The sequence below is a fragment of the Cucurbita moschata genome, unplaced genomic scaffold (assembly GCF_002738365.1).
Source record: "Cucurbita moschata cultivar Rifu unplaced genomic scaffold, Cmos_1.0 Cmo_Scf00007, whole genome shotgun sequence".
Lineage (NCBI taxonomy): Eukaryota > Viridiplantae > Streptophyta > Magnoliopsida > Cucurbitales > Cucurbitaceae > Cucurbita > Cucurbita moschata.
In genome coordinates, this window is record NW_019268523.1 from 5,068,768 (window position 1) to 5,085,940 (window position 17,173).

General features: G+C 34.1%; 2 protein-coding genes across 6 annotated transcripts; both read right to left on the minus strand.

Moving 5' to 3' along the window:
• Positions 1-1,162: 1,162 nt before the first annotated feature.
• LOC111445506 lies at positions 1,163-7,704 on the minus strand. Of its 3 annotated transcripts, XM_023083927.1 has the most exons (13): positions 7,523-7,704; positions 7,326-7,424; positions 6,554-6,638; positions 4,921-4,990; positions 4,485-4,545; positions 4,336-4,389; positions 3,589-3,745; positions 3,400-3,496; positions 3,034-3,143; positions 2,360-2,466; positions 1,611-1,721; positions 1,355-1,487; positions 1,163-1,212 (listed from the first exon to the last, which is right to left on the minus strand). In XM_023083927.1, exons 1-12 carry the CDS (start codon positions 7,610-7,612, stop codon positions 1,371-1,373), a joined length of 1,158 nt encoding a protein of 385 aa, XP_022939695.1. In that variant the 5' UTR covers positions 7,613-7,704; the 3' UTR covers positions 1,163-1,212; positions 1,355-1,370. The 3 variants fall into 3 exon arrangements, with proteins under 3 accessions (XP_022939695.1, XP_022939694.1, XP_022939697.1); XM_023083926.1 differs by having other exon boundaries at positions 1,200-1,487; XM_023083929.1 differs by lacking the exons at positions 7,326-7,424; positions 7,523-7,704 and having other exon boundaries at positions 1,200-1,487; positions 4,921-5,005; positions 6,554-6,640.
• Positions 7,705-9,255: 1,551 nt separating this feature from the next.
• Positions 9,256-17,102, minus strand: LOC111445461. 3 transcript variants are annotated; one of them, XM_023083859.1, is made up of 9 exons: positions 16,729-17,100; positions 16,514-16,591; positions 14,976-15,683; positions 14,687-14,789; positions 13,475-13,575; positions 13,126-13,300; positions 10,141-10,311; positions 9,945-10,045; positions 9,256-9,840 (listed from the first exon to the last, which is right to left on the minus strand). In XM_023083859.1, the coding sequence occupies exons 1-9, from the start codon at positions 16,999-17,001 to the stop codon at positions 9,781-9,783; spliced, it is 1,770 nt and encodes a 589-aa protein (XP_022939627.1). In that variant the 5' UTR covers positions 17,002-17,100; the 3' UTR covers positions 9,256-9,780. The 3 variants fall into 3 exon arrangements, with proteins under 3 accessions (XP_022939627.1, XP_022939626.1, XP_022939628.1); XM_023083858.1 differs by having other exon boundaries at positions 9,256-10,045; positions 16,729-17,102; XM_023083860.1 differs by lacking the exon at positions 16,729-17,100 and adding an exon at positions 15,888-15,943 and having other exon boundaries at positions 9,256-10,045; positions 16,514-16,597.
• Positions 17,103-17,173: the final 71 nt, after the last annotated feature.

Genomic DNA, 17,173 nt, shown 5'->3' on the forward strand with positions numbered 1-17,173 from the left:
AAATAATAATAATAATAATAATTCAATTAAAAAAATATTATTATAATTTATCTCAAAGTTAATAGGATGAATTGATCTTAGATTAAATTATAAGTTTAGTTCTCATACTTTCGAATTTTTGTTTATTAAGTCGACCAGTTTTTAAAACTTTTTAACACGTTATTAAACTTTTGATTTTGTGTCTAATAGGTCATTGATCTATTCGATATTTTTTTAAAGTTTATAGATGTATTTCGTATAAAAATAAAAATAAATCGTGTTATTAGAACACAAATATCTAATATTATGTTTGATTAAAAAAAAAAAAAAATTTCTTAGTCAAAGACATTATCAATACTTTCAAAAACTTTAACCAAACACGAATAATTTTGAAAAAGAATTATTTTTCATTACAGGGGCTAATGCATGGACCGATTTTAGCATACCAAATTTTATTTTATTTTATTTATAAGAAAAATAGTAATTAAAGAATTAATATGAAATGAGTTAATTCATTGGCCAAGTTATAGTTGCCTCAAAATTTGATACAATAAACCAAGCGTTCTTTCTTCTCTTTCTGCTTATTCTCTGAACTGTAACCTGATGCCTGCTGTATAACTCTTGATCCTGAACAGGACCTTTTACTGTTGACTTACTCATGACCCGAACCGCGTAACCTAAAGGTTGGACAATGAACCTCTCAACCTAGAGCTAAACAATATAAAAAAATTTGATTAATTAGTAAATACCATGAAACTAAATTGAGTTAATAAATTTAAATTTATTATACAATTATATATACATATATTAATTTTATTTCTATTTAGCTTCATAATTATTGTGTGGATTATTTGTTTTCCATTCCCGATTTTTCAAAATATATATTAAAATTGAATTAAAAGTCTTAATTAAATATTTAAAAATAAATAAATCAATGTTCTATTAATCAACATTTTAATTTTACTAAAAAAAAATGAATAAATAATCTAAACAACTCAAAAAATTTATAGTTGGATTAGCTTCATTGTTTAATAAAAGTTTTGAGTTGAAAAATTTACGATTCGAATAATTAAATTGAGCCTAAAAAATATCAAGACTCGTCTACAAAATTTTAAGACTAATGCACCAAAGATGGTACATTTTAGAGTTTAATAATAAAATAAAATAAGCATCAAAATATATTTAAACCATTCATTTATCACTTAATCAGTCATTCTGGGTATGCTGATAGTCCTAAAACAAGCAATTTAAATCCTTGAATGCCAAAAATGATCTAATCTTTACACCAATGTAAAATATATTTAAGCAAACTGTACATACTATGAAACTAAAAGTAAAATAGATTTCTTTTTAAAGAAGTTTCATTGTTCTTTACCTAATCACCTAGAAGATTAAATTCCAAGTTGTTTTCTTATTTGGGTGGAGGAAATGTCCATACGAAATTTGTCTGCAGGTATTGAGATAAACATGTCTCTTAGCTCTTGTGGAATCTCAACATCTTCAAGAACCTGAATGACACCATTAGTAACAATGGCGAAGAAAAAGGAGCATCAGGATAAATTCTCAATTTGTAGGCAAAGGAAACAAAAGGTAATATATAAACTTCCTATAAATCGCTCAACCTTACGTACTTTGAAAACGCCATTTATGTTTCGACCACCAACGAGGAACGTCGCCCCAGTGTTCTTGATTCGGAGCAAAATTTCCAGCATCTTCTTGTAATCCCCATCATAGTATTTGGGCTGCAAATCAATGGAAAACCATGTAAGCAATGTTGGGTTGCATCAGATTTACACTGCCATTAAGGAGAGAATATACTGAAAAGTGAAATCAAGAGGGCCATTTCATAGCCTTTTTATTATTTGTCTTCTGTTTTCAAACATCATTCAAAGAAATTTTGAAAAGCAAAAAACATTCTCAAAGTCCCAAAATTTGATTAAAGATTTCAAGAGTACTCCTGAGAAGGGAAAAACTTAAAAAAGAAAATACGATATTTAGAACTCAAGGAGACTATTATACAACTTATGCTATATAACATATTCATAAGCTTAATTTCTAAAAATAAAATTATCATCAAACAAACTAAAGGAAATAACAACCAATAGAGGAAATTAGTGATGGCGGCATTAGCAGATGGTGCGTTATGACCTGTGCCATTACATATGTTCTGTAGTATTTATGTTGGGTTTCTTAAGACCTGCTTTCTAGCCTAAAATATAAAAAGAACAAAAGCAAACCAAAGAACAAGATAATGAGGGGAAAAAGCACCAAACAGAAGTTCACGTTTGGAGGAAAGGAAGTGAAGCTCTCGTAATATGTTAAATCAGAAAATGGTTCGATGAGAAGAAACATAAATATAGTTCCACTAGTCGAAACTTACATCTATCAACCTTACTGCAGTGTCAGCACCAATAACAAAGGCACTACCAGGGAAAAGTTCGGCTTTCTTGTAAAAGTAAGGCTGATTAGAAATGATTACTGACTTTCCTGCCACGCAGATTAAAATTGAAAGATAAATATTCACCTTAATCAATGTCCTCTTTCTTTTGCAAGCAATAATAATAAATAAATAGAAGGATAAAAAAAAAGAAGAAGAAAAGGAAACAGCTCTGGTACAACTGAAAAGCCACAGAAATTATGGGGTAAATTCTGCAAAATATCCCTTTTTAACTTTGAGATAGGTTTCAATTGTATCTCAAAGGTACCTTTAGACTATCATTTTTACTATCGTCGGTTTTCACATTGTTTCAAAAAACACATCTGAAAAGTTTTTCTATTAGAATGGTAGATAGAAAATTGACATAATGGCTAGTGTGTAAAAACTGGGAAGCATATGACATTATTTACAACATCATAATATGCAAAAATTGATTTTTGTAAATACTATGAAAGATATCCATGATAGTATGGGTTTAAATGAGAGTAACAACGATCTTAGATACATCAATTTCCACTCATCATTTGGGCATAATTTATAATTGAAACTCAAGTATTTGATAATTCAACCTAAAATACAGCATATGAAATAGGAAACATTTTTGAAACAAGACTCACCAACTTTTTTAAATTGCTCGACACGATCTTTGATCTGTGATACTGATAGGGGTGGTTTGTCAGCATTCACAGCCGATAATTCAAAACAAGGATACCCACCACCACAAATGCTGTACAAAAATAAGAAAGTTCAGATATCGAGGAACTAGGGAGAAAATTATTGACTTAAGATCTGGAAAAGATGAGTTCTTTAAAGAGTCTATCAGCCTCATTATGGCGTTCCTATTCTCTTAATTTTCTACTTCAATATCTGGTAGATTTCATGTGGTTGATGTAGCTTCCCAAATATATTGGATGTTGGTCAAGAGTGAGTCTAGGCAAAGAGAATTATCGTAAATTTAAAAAATATTAAACAACTCTACATACCTGGTTGCAACCTCTAAAAGCTTGACGTGACCATCGTGCAACGGATTAAAAGAACCAGAGAGTATTATTTTTCTTTCTGCATCTGTTGTAAAGGTCTCTGCAAAAAAAAAAAAAAAAAAAATTGATATGAGCTCTTGAAAATTTTAGTTGCCACCATATATAGTCCATTAAAATCAATAGAAATTTTACCCCTTAAAAATGGATAGACCTTAAAGCAAACTTCCCCGCTTTTAAGTTGCTCTAGTTCTTCATCCTCCGAGAATAGCGTTTCACATTCTTCTAATAAATCAGATCGAGTCAAATCTGAAACAAAGGTTCCAGGAACTTTACATGCGCTAGCAATTGCCTAAGACCAGAAAATAGAAAGGCTGACTAAGATATTAATGATATTTGCAAGAAACCAAACTAAACGTCAACTTTCAGAAAAATAAAAAGCCTAAAAAGTACAGTTTTCATGTTGGCATAATAAATATGCTTTCCAAGAAATCTATTTGAGAAATTGGATGAAGTATATCTGATACAGTATAGCATCAGCCGGAATTTAGAGTAATTTTAAAACTAGAGTTGCTTTAAGGCATCCTACTGACTAGGGTATTCCCAAATTTATAGGCTCAATTCATTAGAATTTCCTGTTGTGGTTAGATTTAGCCATCAATTACAGCTCCTACTGCCTGACAGAACGCTTAGTGATATTAATTATCAACTTATATATGAGTTTATCTCCTCCTACCTCCTACCTCCTACCCCCTTAGAATTTCAATTCTCTTTCATTGTTTTCTACACTACCACCTCACTATGTAATCTTTTAGCTATATCTCCCAACTCAGTTTTACATCATCTAAATGTTCTTATGAAGAATATACTTCAGCTACAATAATAGAAGAATATATAAGCTGTTGAGATGCCTGACGATACCATTTGGATCCTTGAACATACCTTAAGTAAAAGATGACTTGAGAGTATCTCCTCTTGCTCCCGAGTACGTAAACCCTAAAATAATCAAGTAATAACTAACAAAGATCAGATGATTGACCTAAAAGCCAAAGGGTTAGATGAATTAGATTCTCTTCCCTTTAAAAAATTACCTTCGACAGTGTGATTGTGGAAACCCAACGTCGGTTAGCCAATCTTGTTGACATATGCATCCTACACATAATACGAGAGACCTTTATATAAAAGACATATATTAAAATAGGGGGAAAAATCTACAAGCAGGTATTGCATGCTATTACGCATCACACTACATAAGAACGGAATTGTACTTCATTTATCATTTAGGCCTACTCAAACTGCAACAGCCCATTACCTATTTCCACTAAATTCGATTTTGTGCTAGACCAGTTTTATAAAAACCAAAAATATGATTGCACTGTTGAACACCAATGCTAGACTGATTTGGAGAGAAACAGGTGATTGTAAGAGGATACTGGTAGTATGAGTTTCCTAACTTCTACCCTAATGGATGTCCTACCCACATATAGCATGAAAGCATCCAAGTCAATAGAAACTTTGACAAACTACCTGTGATCACCAAATTTTGGATGAGTGGTAGCCAAAGAACCAGTAAAACCGACACCAAGAACAGGATAACCTGTCAATCAGATCACTAGATAAAGGCAAGTTCATTGAAACACAGTGACAGAATTCCGTTAGACAAATATAGTTAGCATGAAATACTTATTGCACTCTTTTAACACATTAGAACCTAAATTTTCAATTATGAAAATCCAGACTTCAAACATTTGTTTGTTGCTGCAATATATACTGGGTCCTAAAACACAATAAAAGAATTCAATTCAACAAATATTTGTGGGTAATAAATTCAACCCATAGCAACTTTACTTCATTACACGTGCCCCAATCTTCCATTGGGGCAGCCTACTTCCTTTAAATCCCAACCTCCTTTGTTTGCACCTTTTGATATAAGTGAATATTGAAACAAAGTAAAAGGACAAAAAACTTGTAGAGACGATGATGGTCAACTTCCTACGAATCTATCGATATAGTGGTTTTATAGTGCTCCAGAAAAATGCGTCAATATCTCTTTTTGGATTGAAGTGAAGGATAGAATTTTCAATAGCATCTAGAACATTTTACAATCCATCTGTCGAGATGGTGGTTTTGGGATAAAGGAAGAGAGCTTCAGAAAAATGCTTCAATATCTTTTTCCCAATTGAAATGAAGAACAAAAATTTTCAATAGCACCTAGAATGTTTTCCAATCCAAGCTAAACATGCCTATTACCTTCCTTGAGGTTGAAAGTTCAATCTTCTACCCCTACATTTGTTGATCCCAAAAGAAGAGGAAGAAGAAGGATGAGTAACAATCTAGACTTTTTCATTTTGATCTTGGACAGTCCAGAATTGCTACTTAAGAGTGTTTTATGTAAGAACGTTTGTAATTGCACCACTTTCTTGATCAATGTAGAATGGGAATGTTACTAATGTACCTCTTTCATTGGGGATTTCTTATCACCCTGATCTTTTTATACATTTTTCAAATAGAAAACTTCACTCATGGAAAAAATTGGATGTCATAGTGAGGAAAGGATTTTTTAAAAAAAGAAAAAAAAAAAAAAAGAAGAAAAGAAAATGTTCATCTAACATGTGTTGACATACACAAATAAGCAAAAAGAAACTAAATAATATTAATGAAAGATAAACGATAACCAGTTTAAATGTTAACAATCAAATTTTGAATTAAAAAATCAGAGTCCTGGTAAGAGAGAAAGCAGGAAATAAATTTTAATTGATCCAATAATGATCAATTATAAGAAACAATATCATGTATATCTTGTGTTTTTTTTTCCTATGCGTATAAAAGGAGAATACTCGAGATAAATAGCAGAAACAAGTAAGCAAGTGAAATTCCAAATAATGTCAAAGCAAGTGTCCGGCAATTAAATAGCAATTATGTCCTATGCCCAAATTGATTGATGAATAGTGTACGGGTAATTGTGTTGGAATTTTGATGTATCAAGCTAAAAATATTAAATGTGTACAAGATAAATAGCCTTTAAAAGCATTTGATATGAAATTGGACCAAGTTTTCATCGTGTTCAAATGAACTTCCATAATTTCTATAAGAAAAGAAATAATTTATATTTTTATTGTATCAAGATACCATAGAGATGAATTTCACAACAGTTACAAACCTGGCCTAGATAGCTTTAGAGCACGATTATAAGCCAGCAAAGCCATTTCTTCAGCAGTTTTACGGCTACAACATTGAGAGGGAACCTGCATCAAAGAAACAAAAGTATCAGCATTGATTTTAGCTATATTTGACACTGTTCATTGAGATTTTTCCATTATGATTTGGATGGTTATAGGTATCCTAGACAAGAACTAGAATAGCATGTTTTGGTAGAAAGCTTAATTTTCCGCCCTTCTATTGATAACATACTCGAACACAGCCATAGAAAGATCAACAGTCTTTGGCAAGCATTTAAACCCTTGAATAGCCAACGCTAGCTGCTTCTACAAATTGATCTAATACATCATATTTTCTTTCCTCAAGTAAACTAATAAAAATTCATCAACTCCTTAAAATCATCAAAATTGGAAAAGAAACTATTAACCCTACTATAAGCACCAGAATCACCCTTATATTGGATACTTCATCCATGAGAATCAAATTCGACCGCTGTTATGAACTCCGGTGCAGGTTAAATGTCCAGGAAGATGTCGAGTTAAAATGAGTAAGAATGCAAATTGCAATCTTCTTTTGCAGTCGATTTCATTCAGTTTGTCCCCCGCTATGACTAGAAATAGTAAAATAAACATTAACTACTGCACAATTCTTTCGCTATGGCTAACTTTAGCCGCCAGTTCTCGCAGATGTTCCAGTCGATGAAAAATTTCATTCATCGCACAACTATGAAAATTTAAGCATCAATAAAGAATTCTTTAGGGACAGTGCTTAACCTTGCCGAGTAACTGGATCATGGAAGGCCTAGAGTAAGGTACGACAGCTTCGAGGACTGTGCCGGAAGCTCCAGGAACTGAAAGCAACCATCCTATGGCCTAATCGTTCATATACAATAATCCGAATACAAGTAAGAAGATGGTGATGAACGGAAATCAAAGCAGAAGTGTGTGAAATAAAGAAGTTATATGGAGACCTGAGAAGCGCCGCCGGAAAGGTAGAGAACAGCCTGAGTAGGGCTCAAGTGAATGGCATCGACGGCAGCTTTGACCAACGTATCCGTCATCGCTTCTCCTTCCACGGTCCACTCTCTTTCAGCCCTTCCTCCTCTGGAACGATGCCAAACCAGAGAATCCCCAATCTTTTTCTCTTTTTTCTTTTTATTTATTTTTAATAAATTATGAATTATTAAATTATTCGAGTCCAATAAAGTTATAATTTAGATTCCATGATTTATGAATTAAAATTCTTCGTAGTTTCTTATTTAAATTCAGGATTATTTTGTTATTTTTAGAAGAAATAAACATGTTTATGAATTTTTGTACTTCAAATTTATTTAGAATATTGAATCAAATCCACACATTTCAATCCTTTAATATGAATTTTAAACCGATGAGTTTCATTTAGCGTGTGGTTAGAAGATTGGCCACAATCTAAGTGGTACTATCCACCCTACCCTACCTAAACCTCTCTGGTCTGATCGTCGGCTCTTTCTAAGAGACAGGAATGTAAATAGAAAACATCGAAATTTCAAGAAGATGAGTTTCATTTATTATTAGATAGTTATAAATTGTAGGTGAATAATAACATGTGTTCAAATTTTTTTTATAATTCAGTTTTTAGTTAAATAATTACGAGTGTAACCAACATGAGCATTAGAATGAGGGTAAGTGACATATACTCGTTCAAACCCTGAACCTTTGAAGATGATAATGAATGTCTAGACATTTGGTGGCTACAATTTGGGAATCTTGTCATCTCATAAAAGAAACATCTAATAATGACTAACTTAATGAGTCACTTTTAAGCGATGTTTATCCAGTCGACATAGAAACTCGAACCAACATGTTTTGTTCCACCTTGAAGCATGTGATCGGCATCGGTGTTGCTACAACGGCCATCAACAACAGTAAGTAACTTTAGGTGATTCGAGAATAGATGCATCTTTATCTTTGGATTCTGAGTCAAAAGATTTCGATAATTTCGATACCATCCATTTAATCTTTGTTAGGTCGTCAATATAAGCATAATCAACAAACATAAACACATGTACCCTCCTCCAAAAATATTGAACTTTTTAAATAAGATGGTCAAACAAACCCATTTAATTTCTATAAATCCAATAAAAATTTGATCACCTATTTGATAATTTGAAATCAGTTCCAAACATCCATCGAGAAGAACAATGCCTAGAAGCCACATTCAGCCAAAAAGTTACCTATTTTCACTTGGTATCAAATCGGCCAAAAAGAATATCAGAATCATATGTTCCACACCACACTAAGATTAGCCAGGAAGCTATGAACTTTTCAAAATAAGAAAACCAGGACAATGAGAATTAACACTAAAACAGGTTATAGCTAGGTTAGCTCTGCTGCTAAGCAAGATCGGTGATCCATCATCACCCGCCTGAACTCTTTTTACTCGCGTTGCCACACAATCTAATGACTGATATGCAAACCAAGAAGCATGGCCACACAATCTAATGACCGATATGCAAACCAAGAAGCATGACTATAAAAACAGAAATTGCTATCTAGTTTTTATAGAAATTGCTATCTAGTTCAAGCTCTTTGTCATAAATCACTGCGACTCCCTTGTGAGGAGGCACTCCTTAGCTAAGAACTGCCAACAACGAGCATTTACCTCGGACATTAAAACAAAATCAGAGATAGGAACTTACAAATTTCTTGTGAGCTCTATAAGTTCTTCAAGCAATAAATGATATAATACATTAAGTAAAAAAATAAATATGGTTCTCTATTCAGTCTTTACAGCATACTAGATGTGTTACATTTGCTTGATAAAATAAATATATTTCATGTTCAGTCTTTAAATATCCTGGTTTCAAATCTCTGTATGTATATAACGATAAACATTCATGCTCTATACTACGTGTTATCTTGTGTGATCTGGAACTGGTACATTAGGATTACCTTGACCTTTTCCACCATTCATTTTCGTAGAAAACAGAATAAGGAGGAGACCTGGATTCGGCCTCGGTCAATGAACCTTGCATGAAAAAAGAGTCCTCAAAAACTTCGAAACCCTCTTTGCACATAATCCTCAATCCAGCACCAAGATTTACGCAGAATCTTCAACATTCATTCTGCAAGAAAATTTATGATCTCCAGACATGCAGGAATGGCAACCAGAATCGGCTCGAAACCAGGATAAGGACGTGTTACATTTGATCAAATCAAGCAAGAAGAAAATTTATTGATGAGTGGATAATCAAATTGCATCATGCTGGCTAAAAAATTCGATGATACATGGGTACACCTGTTCAGCTGCCTGCATATTTTGGGGGAAGTGAATAATGGCAACATCAAATAGAAAACTTGAATCGACAGCAAAGTCCATGAGGGTGAATAAAAGAAAGGGAAAGAAAATAATACCAGCCGGCCCCCAACTAAATCATAATGAGCATAATGTGGACCTCCTGGTTCTCCAAAACACTTATAGGTAACCAGGTGCTCAGGAATAAGCTTTGCAGTTGCTGCGTCATTGGAATCACCATAAGCAAGATGGAGAAGATCTTATAATTATGAAGATAAGAAAATTATATTGCACATCAGTGCTCAATGAATGTACCTTCTACAGCTACAGGTGGACAAATTAGATCCTGATCTCCAGCCAGCGCTAAGACTGGTATGTTACATTTATGTATATGGTCCTTGTAAAAAAAGGTATTACTTCTGTCTCGTAAACCATCCTCTCGAAAAGCAGTAGTAAGTTGTATGATGAGTTTAGCGGGAATGGTACCTGCATTCATAGATGAACTTGACTTGGTAGTTGTATTATGAGCACGAGAAAACAACAGTAGTAGATGGAGTTTTTGGCCAGATTTGGTTCTCCAGTGAACTAAAGTTTCAACAACTGAAATGAAAATCAGGCATATTTTCCCAACATTTTTTTTAACATTACTTAAACTTGCAGTGAGAATATAGAAATTTCTTGGTGTCAAACAGACTTCAAAAATACATCGAAGAGGCCAAGGAGCTGCCATGGTTTTTACAATAATAAATCCTTAATAATTGACTTGAGTTATAATAACCCATGTTCAATCCTTATGCAAGTATCAGCAAGACTCTTAGAACGACTAGATGTTTCCGTTTCTGCCCTCTTTACGCATAAAAAACTGATTTCCAAACACGTTTGCTTTAAAAAAAAAAAAAAGAAAGAAAGAAAGAAACAGCCATTTCCATACACGTTAACTCAAGAATAAAACTTCATCAAAATGAACTTGAGGATTATTTTACCCAAAAAAAAGAACCTTATAAATGATCCAAGAACTATATTATCAATATTACCTCGGTCCTTATCCAATTTCCTCACTTCCGACATCCCACCAACAATTGTTGTATAAAAATAAAAACATCCCACCAACAATAGTTGTATAAAAATAAAATTTACATCCAAATCTATTTCATAGATGCTCCTCTTTGTGTGTTCTGTTCATCAATGTGTGTGCTTTGTCCCGGAATGAATAGGAATTGGAGCATTCAGGATTTGCTGGGAAGAGGTATACGACTGGAAGCACGGGGATATAAATTGAGGACAAATCTTACTTATAGAGAGGTGGAACAGTGGTTTCTCAGGCTTTGCTGGGATGAGGTCTTCAACTAGAAGCATGGGGGTACAATTTGAGGAGAAATTGTACAGATAGACAAGGTAGAACAGTGGTTGTTCAGGCTTTGCTGGGATGAGGTCTAAGACTGGAAGCATGGCGATATAATTTGGGGAGAAATCTTATCGATGGAGTGGTGGAACAGTAAAAAATTCCCAAATAAGATTTAGATTATTCCTGTGGGAAATCTCACAGAGTAGCATCAACATCCATGATGTCGACCAGAAAAGAAGTCCCTTTGCAGCTCTATTATCTGGTATGCTCTCCTTTTGTAAAAAGGATGCTTAGACTCGGGACCATCTCTAATTAACCACTGCACATTTGCATCTCACCTCTAGAATTGCCTTCTGGCATTACTCGATTGGCTGCCGGCCCAAACAGGTCCATATGTGAGAAGCCTACTCTCCATATACCTTGAAGGCCATCTGTTTTTGATCGAGAAGGAAATCTTCAGCTTAACTTAATCTCGGTAGGGTTCCAGTTGGGTATTCTACGGCATGATAGGAATGACAGACTTCAACAGGAAGTCAAAATCCGATTGGAAATGCTTCAGTCACCTAATTTTTAGTCTATTTTGGAGTCAATTTTATTATTGTTCATTTTTTTTTTTTTTTTTGATAACTAGGAGTTGAAGCTTTGCTCCCCTATACTCAGGGGCACCCAACTTGTCCCAAGGCCAAACCCGGGTACATCAAGGGTTTTTGGAATTAAGTTCATCTCTTGGAGTAAATTTTATGCTCCTATCAATTTTTACAGCTTCTTTTCTATGTGCTAACTGGAACCCCTTTTTAACTACCTTGGCATATGGGCTCTTCGGGCTATCCTCCCTATCTTGTAATTCCATTTTAGCAATGCACCAAAATTGGTTTCTCTTCTTGTTCCACAATTGGTGGTCATTTCATTCATCAACCATGATCATTCATCAATGATATATCTTTGATGAAATTGGTTTGCCATTAAAAAAAAAAAAAGTTAATGCTCCCTATACGAACATGTGGCTCAAGGAAACATTTTTCTTTTGATAACCATAAGTTTCATTGAAAAAGAAAAAGAAGAAGAAAGACTACAAGGGCATACAAAGATCCTACAATAAAGCACACCACCATAAGAACCAACCCTTTTCATGAAAAGGCAAATGAAGAAAATCTCGCTGATCATATCCCTAATGTCCCTCTAACTAGGAATCAGAATCATGAAAAATAGACTATTTGGTCGTTGAGGTTTCAAAATTGATTTTCTATAAAAATTCCACTTATGCTCTATGAGATGGTTTTGGTTTCTATTAGGTTGTAGTCTCTGAAATTTGAAAAATAGTTCTAATTAGTCCTCTAATTTAATTAAACTGATTGATATCTGACCTAATGGAAATATAATTTGATGATTAAGTTGTGGATTCAATTAAGTTAATAAGGCAGTTTTAATTGTAGTGGCAAACTGCATATATATTGCTCTCTCTTTCCTCCATCTCCCTCTCCCTTCTCTGACTTCTCTCATCCTTCTCCTCTCCTCCTCCTCCAATGGACTCTGATGTGGAAGCTAAGCTCAACTTAATGTAATTAGCAACTTAATATCCCCACCATCTTTTTACTAGATCAACTAAGCTCAAGAACTATTTGGAACTATCTATCTTTTTTCCATTTTAGCAAATAATACACCTTGTCAATTCAATATATCAAGGTGGAATCTCTTTACTAGTTTTTTTTTTTTTTTTTTCTTCCTTTAAAGAAACCATAAGTGAAAGGCCTCCTTGCTTCCACTTGATAGACCAGTTGCAAGGGATAAGTTGTAAGCAATACCACACAACAAAAGCATGCATTAAAGCATTCATGCTACAAGAAGATAAATTAAGAAACTTCATGCATGTGATATCATCATAGACGTGGCTGATTCTTTTAAATAAAAGCTAATGGAATCTCACTAAGGAGAACAATTTAAGAAGGATCACTTACAGAAGTTGTTCAAGACGAGTTTTTTTAACATTTCAGGATGCATCATATCTTCTGCCGAGATAAGATTATTTAGCCAAGACAAGGCATAAGGAGGACACGATGAAAGAGGATATGAAGCTGATAGTAGAGCTCCTAATGGAACAACCGGAACATTAAGAGCCTGTGCAGGATCTGCCTGTAACCCAAATACAGTAATATTAATGCATAATCAAGAAATTCATGGATTGTTGAAGTGTTCAATAACAAAAATAAAGACTTAATCAAAGATATTTGCTAACATTAAAAATTTATGGGTCAAAAGACGCTTGCTAGTTACTCAGTTGAAAACATTTTAGCTAGCTTCACTCACAAGGGGCAATAGCAATTTCAGGGCTGAATTTGAAGAAGTATAGTCGAGGGATGACGCCATAGTAACAATAGCAGCCAATCTGGGGTCTCGTCCTTCAAAACCTTATAAAAGAACATGTAAATGTATAAGAAATTTCTCATTCCAGATAACAGAAAGAAAAAAAGAAAGTAGGGTAGCAATGCACAGTAAATGAAAATTTCTACCCAACATAAGTAAATTACATATTAAAGATCTTTTCTTTTCTTTTTCTTTTTCTTTTTTTTTTTTCTAGAAAGAAAAAGTGGGATTTCATTGATGAATGAAATTACACGTATTAAAGATTGTTAAGGGATAGGAACAACCTAGCAAATGCTAAAATTGAAGAACACCAATGATAATAAAATCACACATCTTACAACAGGTAAAATATAAAAACTTAGCTTAACTGACCGCTAAAACTTAAGATTACAGCTAGTAAGTTTAAGAATTTCACAAATAAACACCACAAAATACTTCAATCATATCAAATGAGGCATAAGAGAAGCAGTCATCCTGTGCTCATCCTCATTATATGCACGAATATCAACAAAAATGTAATGCAAACAACACTCAAAAAGAGTCAATAGTTTAGAAAAGAATTTGATAAAAGAACGAAGCTCTAGACTAAAGATTTTTAATGGATCAAAATCTTCATCACAAAAGGGGATATAATAATGTCATTAAGCCCTTTCCTTCCCATTCCTTTGTTTACTTTGAAGAAGGTCCCGTTTACTTTTCTTCTGCAACCATGAAAATGGACAAACAGTTATACCAATTCTTATTAATTGTTCCATCTGCCAAATGATTAATGGCACTTCCATTGTCTGCTTGAACCTTAACATCTAATCTGTGTTTCATATGCTATCATCTTTAGTATGTAGAGATAATGTTTATAAATGATCTTGGCCAACAATTATAGTCTTGCTTTACATGCAGGTAGGCTAGTATGAAAATTGTTCATAGTAGTAATTCATAAAGCACATCGAAGGATAACCAACTAAAAAGGGCTGAATACCAAAGAGTGAAGGCATGCGTGTTAGAGAGAGAGAGAGAGGGGAGGGAGAGAGGTAAGGGAGCAACATTTGCATAAAATAAAAGATAAAGCACAATAACTTTTGAGGGTAAAACAAAGTATTCATAAATATAGCATTTAGTCACAGAAACATGAAATGCACGAAAAAGTACAAGACTTACCATAACGAGAAAGTTTTGCATAAAGCAAGATACCACCCATTGAGTGCCCAACAGCAAGCAATTTACCATCCTTTGGCTTGCATATAGCTCTGATATAATCAATCTGCAAATGGAAGTCAACAAATTTTAAATCTCAGTGACCATAAAGCAACTTCACATTTAAATTTATTTAAAATCTAAGATGATATCGGTGAGATCTAAAAAGTTGAAGTTCATTTCAGAAACTAGCCACATTTAGTGACAGAATGACTACAAATGACCATTTCAACAAGATAAAATGTCACCTCACCGCAGTAGGTATATCCTCCAGCAGGTGATGATCAAAGTCCCAGTCATACTTTACAATTAAATCAAGTTGTTTCTGAAAATCTTCAATCGTTGAAGAAAACCGATCTTGCAAATTGAACAATGGAGGTGAAACAGATCGTTGACCGTCTTCAATAATCTCTACAAGCCTTTGACTCAAATCCCTGATCTGGCTACCAATGACTGAGGTCTGTCCTGTTTCCAACAAATTCGAAAGCCCTCCCCTCACCTCATTAAAACGTTCAGATAATTGCGAATTAACTAAAAGTTTTGAAATTTGATCAAATAGTTTAGCAGACATAATCCTTGATTGACCTTCACTTAGAAAGCCAGATAACCGTTCTGACAGACGCATAAAAGTTTCTGTTAACTCTGAAACCAAACTCGACTCATCCCAAATTGTTGTTATTCCTATGAAATCTTCTTCTTCAACAATAGAAAAGTCTGATTCTTTCCCATTGATGCCACTTTCTGATTTTGCAAGTTCATTAAAATCTTTTGTGGACTCTACTGCCACATATAAAGATCCATTAATTTTGCTGTCAGAGACTGCTTCCATGTTCTCAGATTTAACTTTAGCTGAATGTTCAATTTCTTTCAAATTTGGTTCCTGCAAGCTCAATCCTGCGCCTCGAACTTCTAAAATCCATGTATCATACCCCTGGCCAGACATGTACCGTGCAAAAGAACACTGCCAATATGAAAACAGTACATGAAAGAAAGGATCCTATGTCAATCCAACAAGGCTGAAAAAATCATTGTTGTCATCTTTGAAAACATTAGCGCAGACAATCTGATGGATCAAGAAAAACATGACTTTGCAACTTTTCATAGCACGAGAATATGACCAGTATGCACAAAGAAAGAAAATAGACAACAGAGGAGAAGAGAGAACCTGGCATTAAACGCAAATGCCTGATACAAAACCAGGGAACAAAGTTTCAAAGTTGTCTGAAAAAACATGCAAAAGTAGATAGTGAAATTGACAGTGATGTTGAATCTACAGGAAGTTTTGGCTTACAAGGAGAACAGAAAAGTTTGTTGACAATAAAAAACCCAATCAAAGATAAGTGAGTTTCAAAATTTAGAATTTTATTACCTAGCACTTTCTGGTCGTGTTGTTTTTTTTATAAATATTCAACCTAAGATTCTTATTTTAAAATGGATTTGTCTGCAACAACATCATACATTACTAACTATGCTACTACACTTTAGCTAAACAAATTTTGCGACAGATGGAAGTGTTTGATACGTTTGCTTTCCGTTAAAGAAGCAAGCAGCAAGAGAAGGGCATCAACCACTAAGTAGAGTGAGAAATATAATTCCGCAAGGAACCAAATAAATTTAAAGCTCTAAAAATATTCTTGGCTTGGATATTATATCAATTCGCAGGAGAACGTATTAATATAGTAATCTACATTAATGGCATAGCAACCATAGAGCATTTACAAATCAGAAAAGACCATAAAAACCAAAACCACTTATGAATACAGCTACAATTCTTAGCACAAGAAAATTTACCTCAGGAGCGAGATCATAACCAATGGCATTCGTCCCGACTCCGGATAATAACAACATCGGATGATTCCTCGGAGGCGCCTGTTCAATCGCGCATCACAGAAAAACAATTCAAACCTAAGCGCCTACTTACTCACATAGTAAATCAAAATCCACAAATAAAAAACCGCAAGTTCTCATCTCAAATCTCGAAGAGTTCGAAAGAAATTAGAAACGACCTGAGGGGAGGGATGGTAGCGCCAGAGTGCAAGCCTCCAGTCGGAATTCGGAACAGAGACATAATGAAGTTCATCAGCCGTACAAATAGACGGCTTATCAGGAACTCTCACAGCAGCAGCACCAGTGGAGAATGCTCTCAACTTGAAGGACGGGAAGCGAAGTTTACCTGGAACAGCGGCAGTTCGCCGGAACTTGAGATTGGAGGAGAAGGAGCTGAACGTGGAGGATGCGATATGATAAGCAGAGAGAAGATCGGATTGTACCGTCGCCATGGCCGGAGACGGTTGCGCGAGGGATGCGGAGCGACGTCACCGACCAACGCGCTATTTTATATTTTTCTTGTCGAGTAAAAGAACAATAAAATGAAGACGAGTCAGTGTTTTCCTTTTTTTTTTTTTTTTTTTTTTTTTTTTTTTTTTTTTTTTTTTTTTTTTTTTTTTTTTT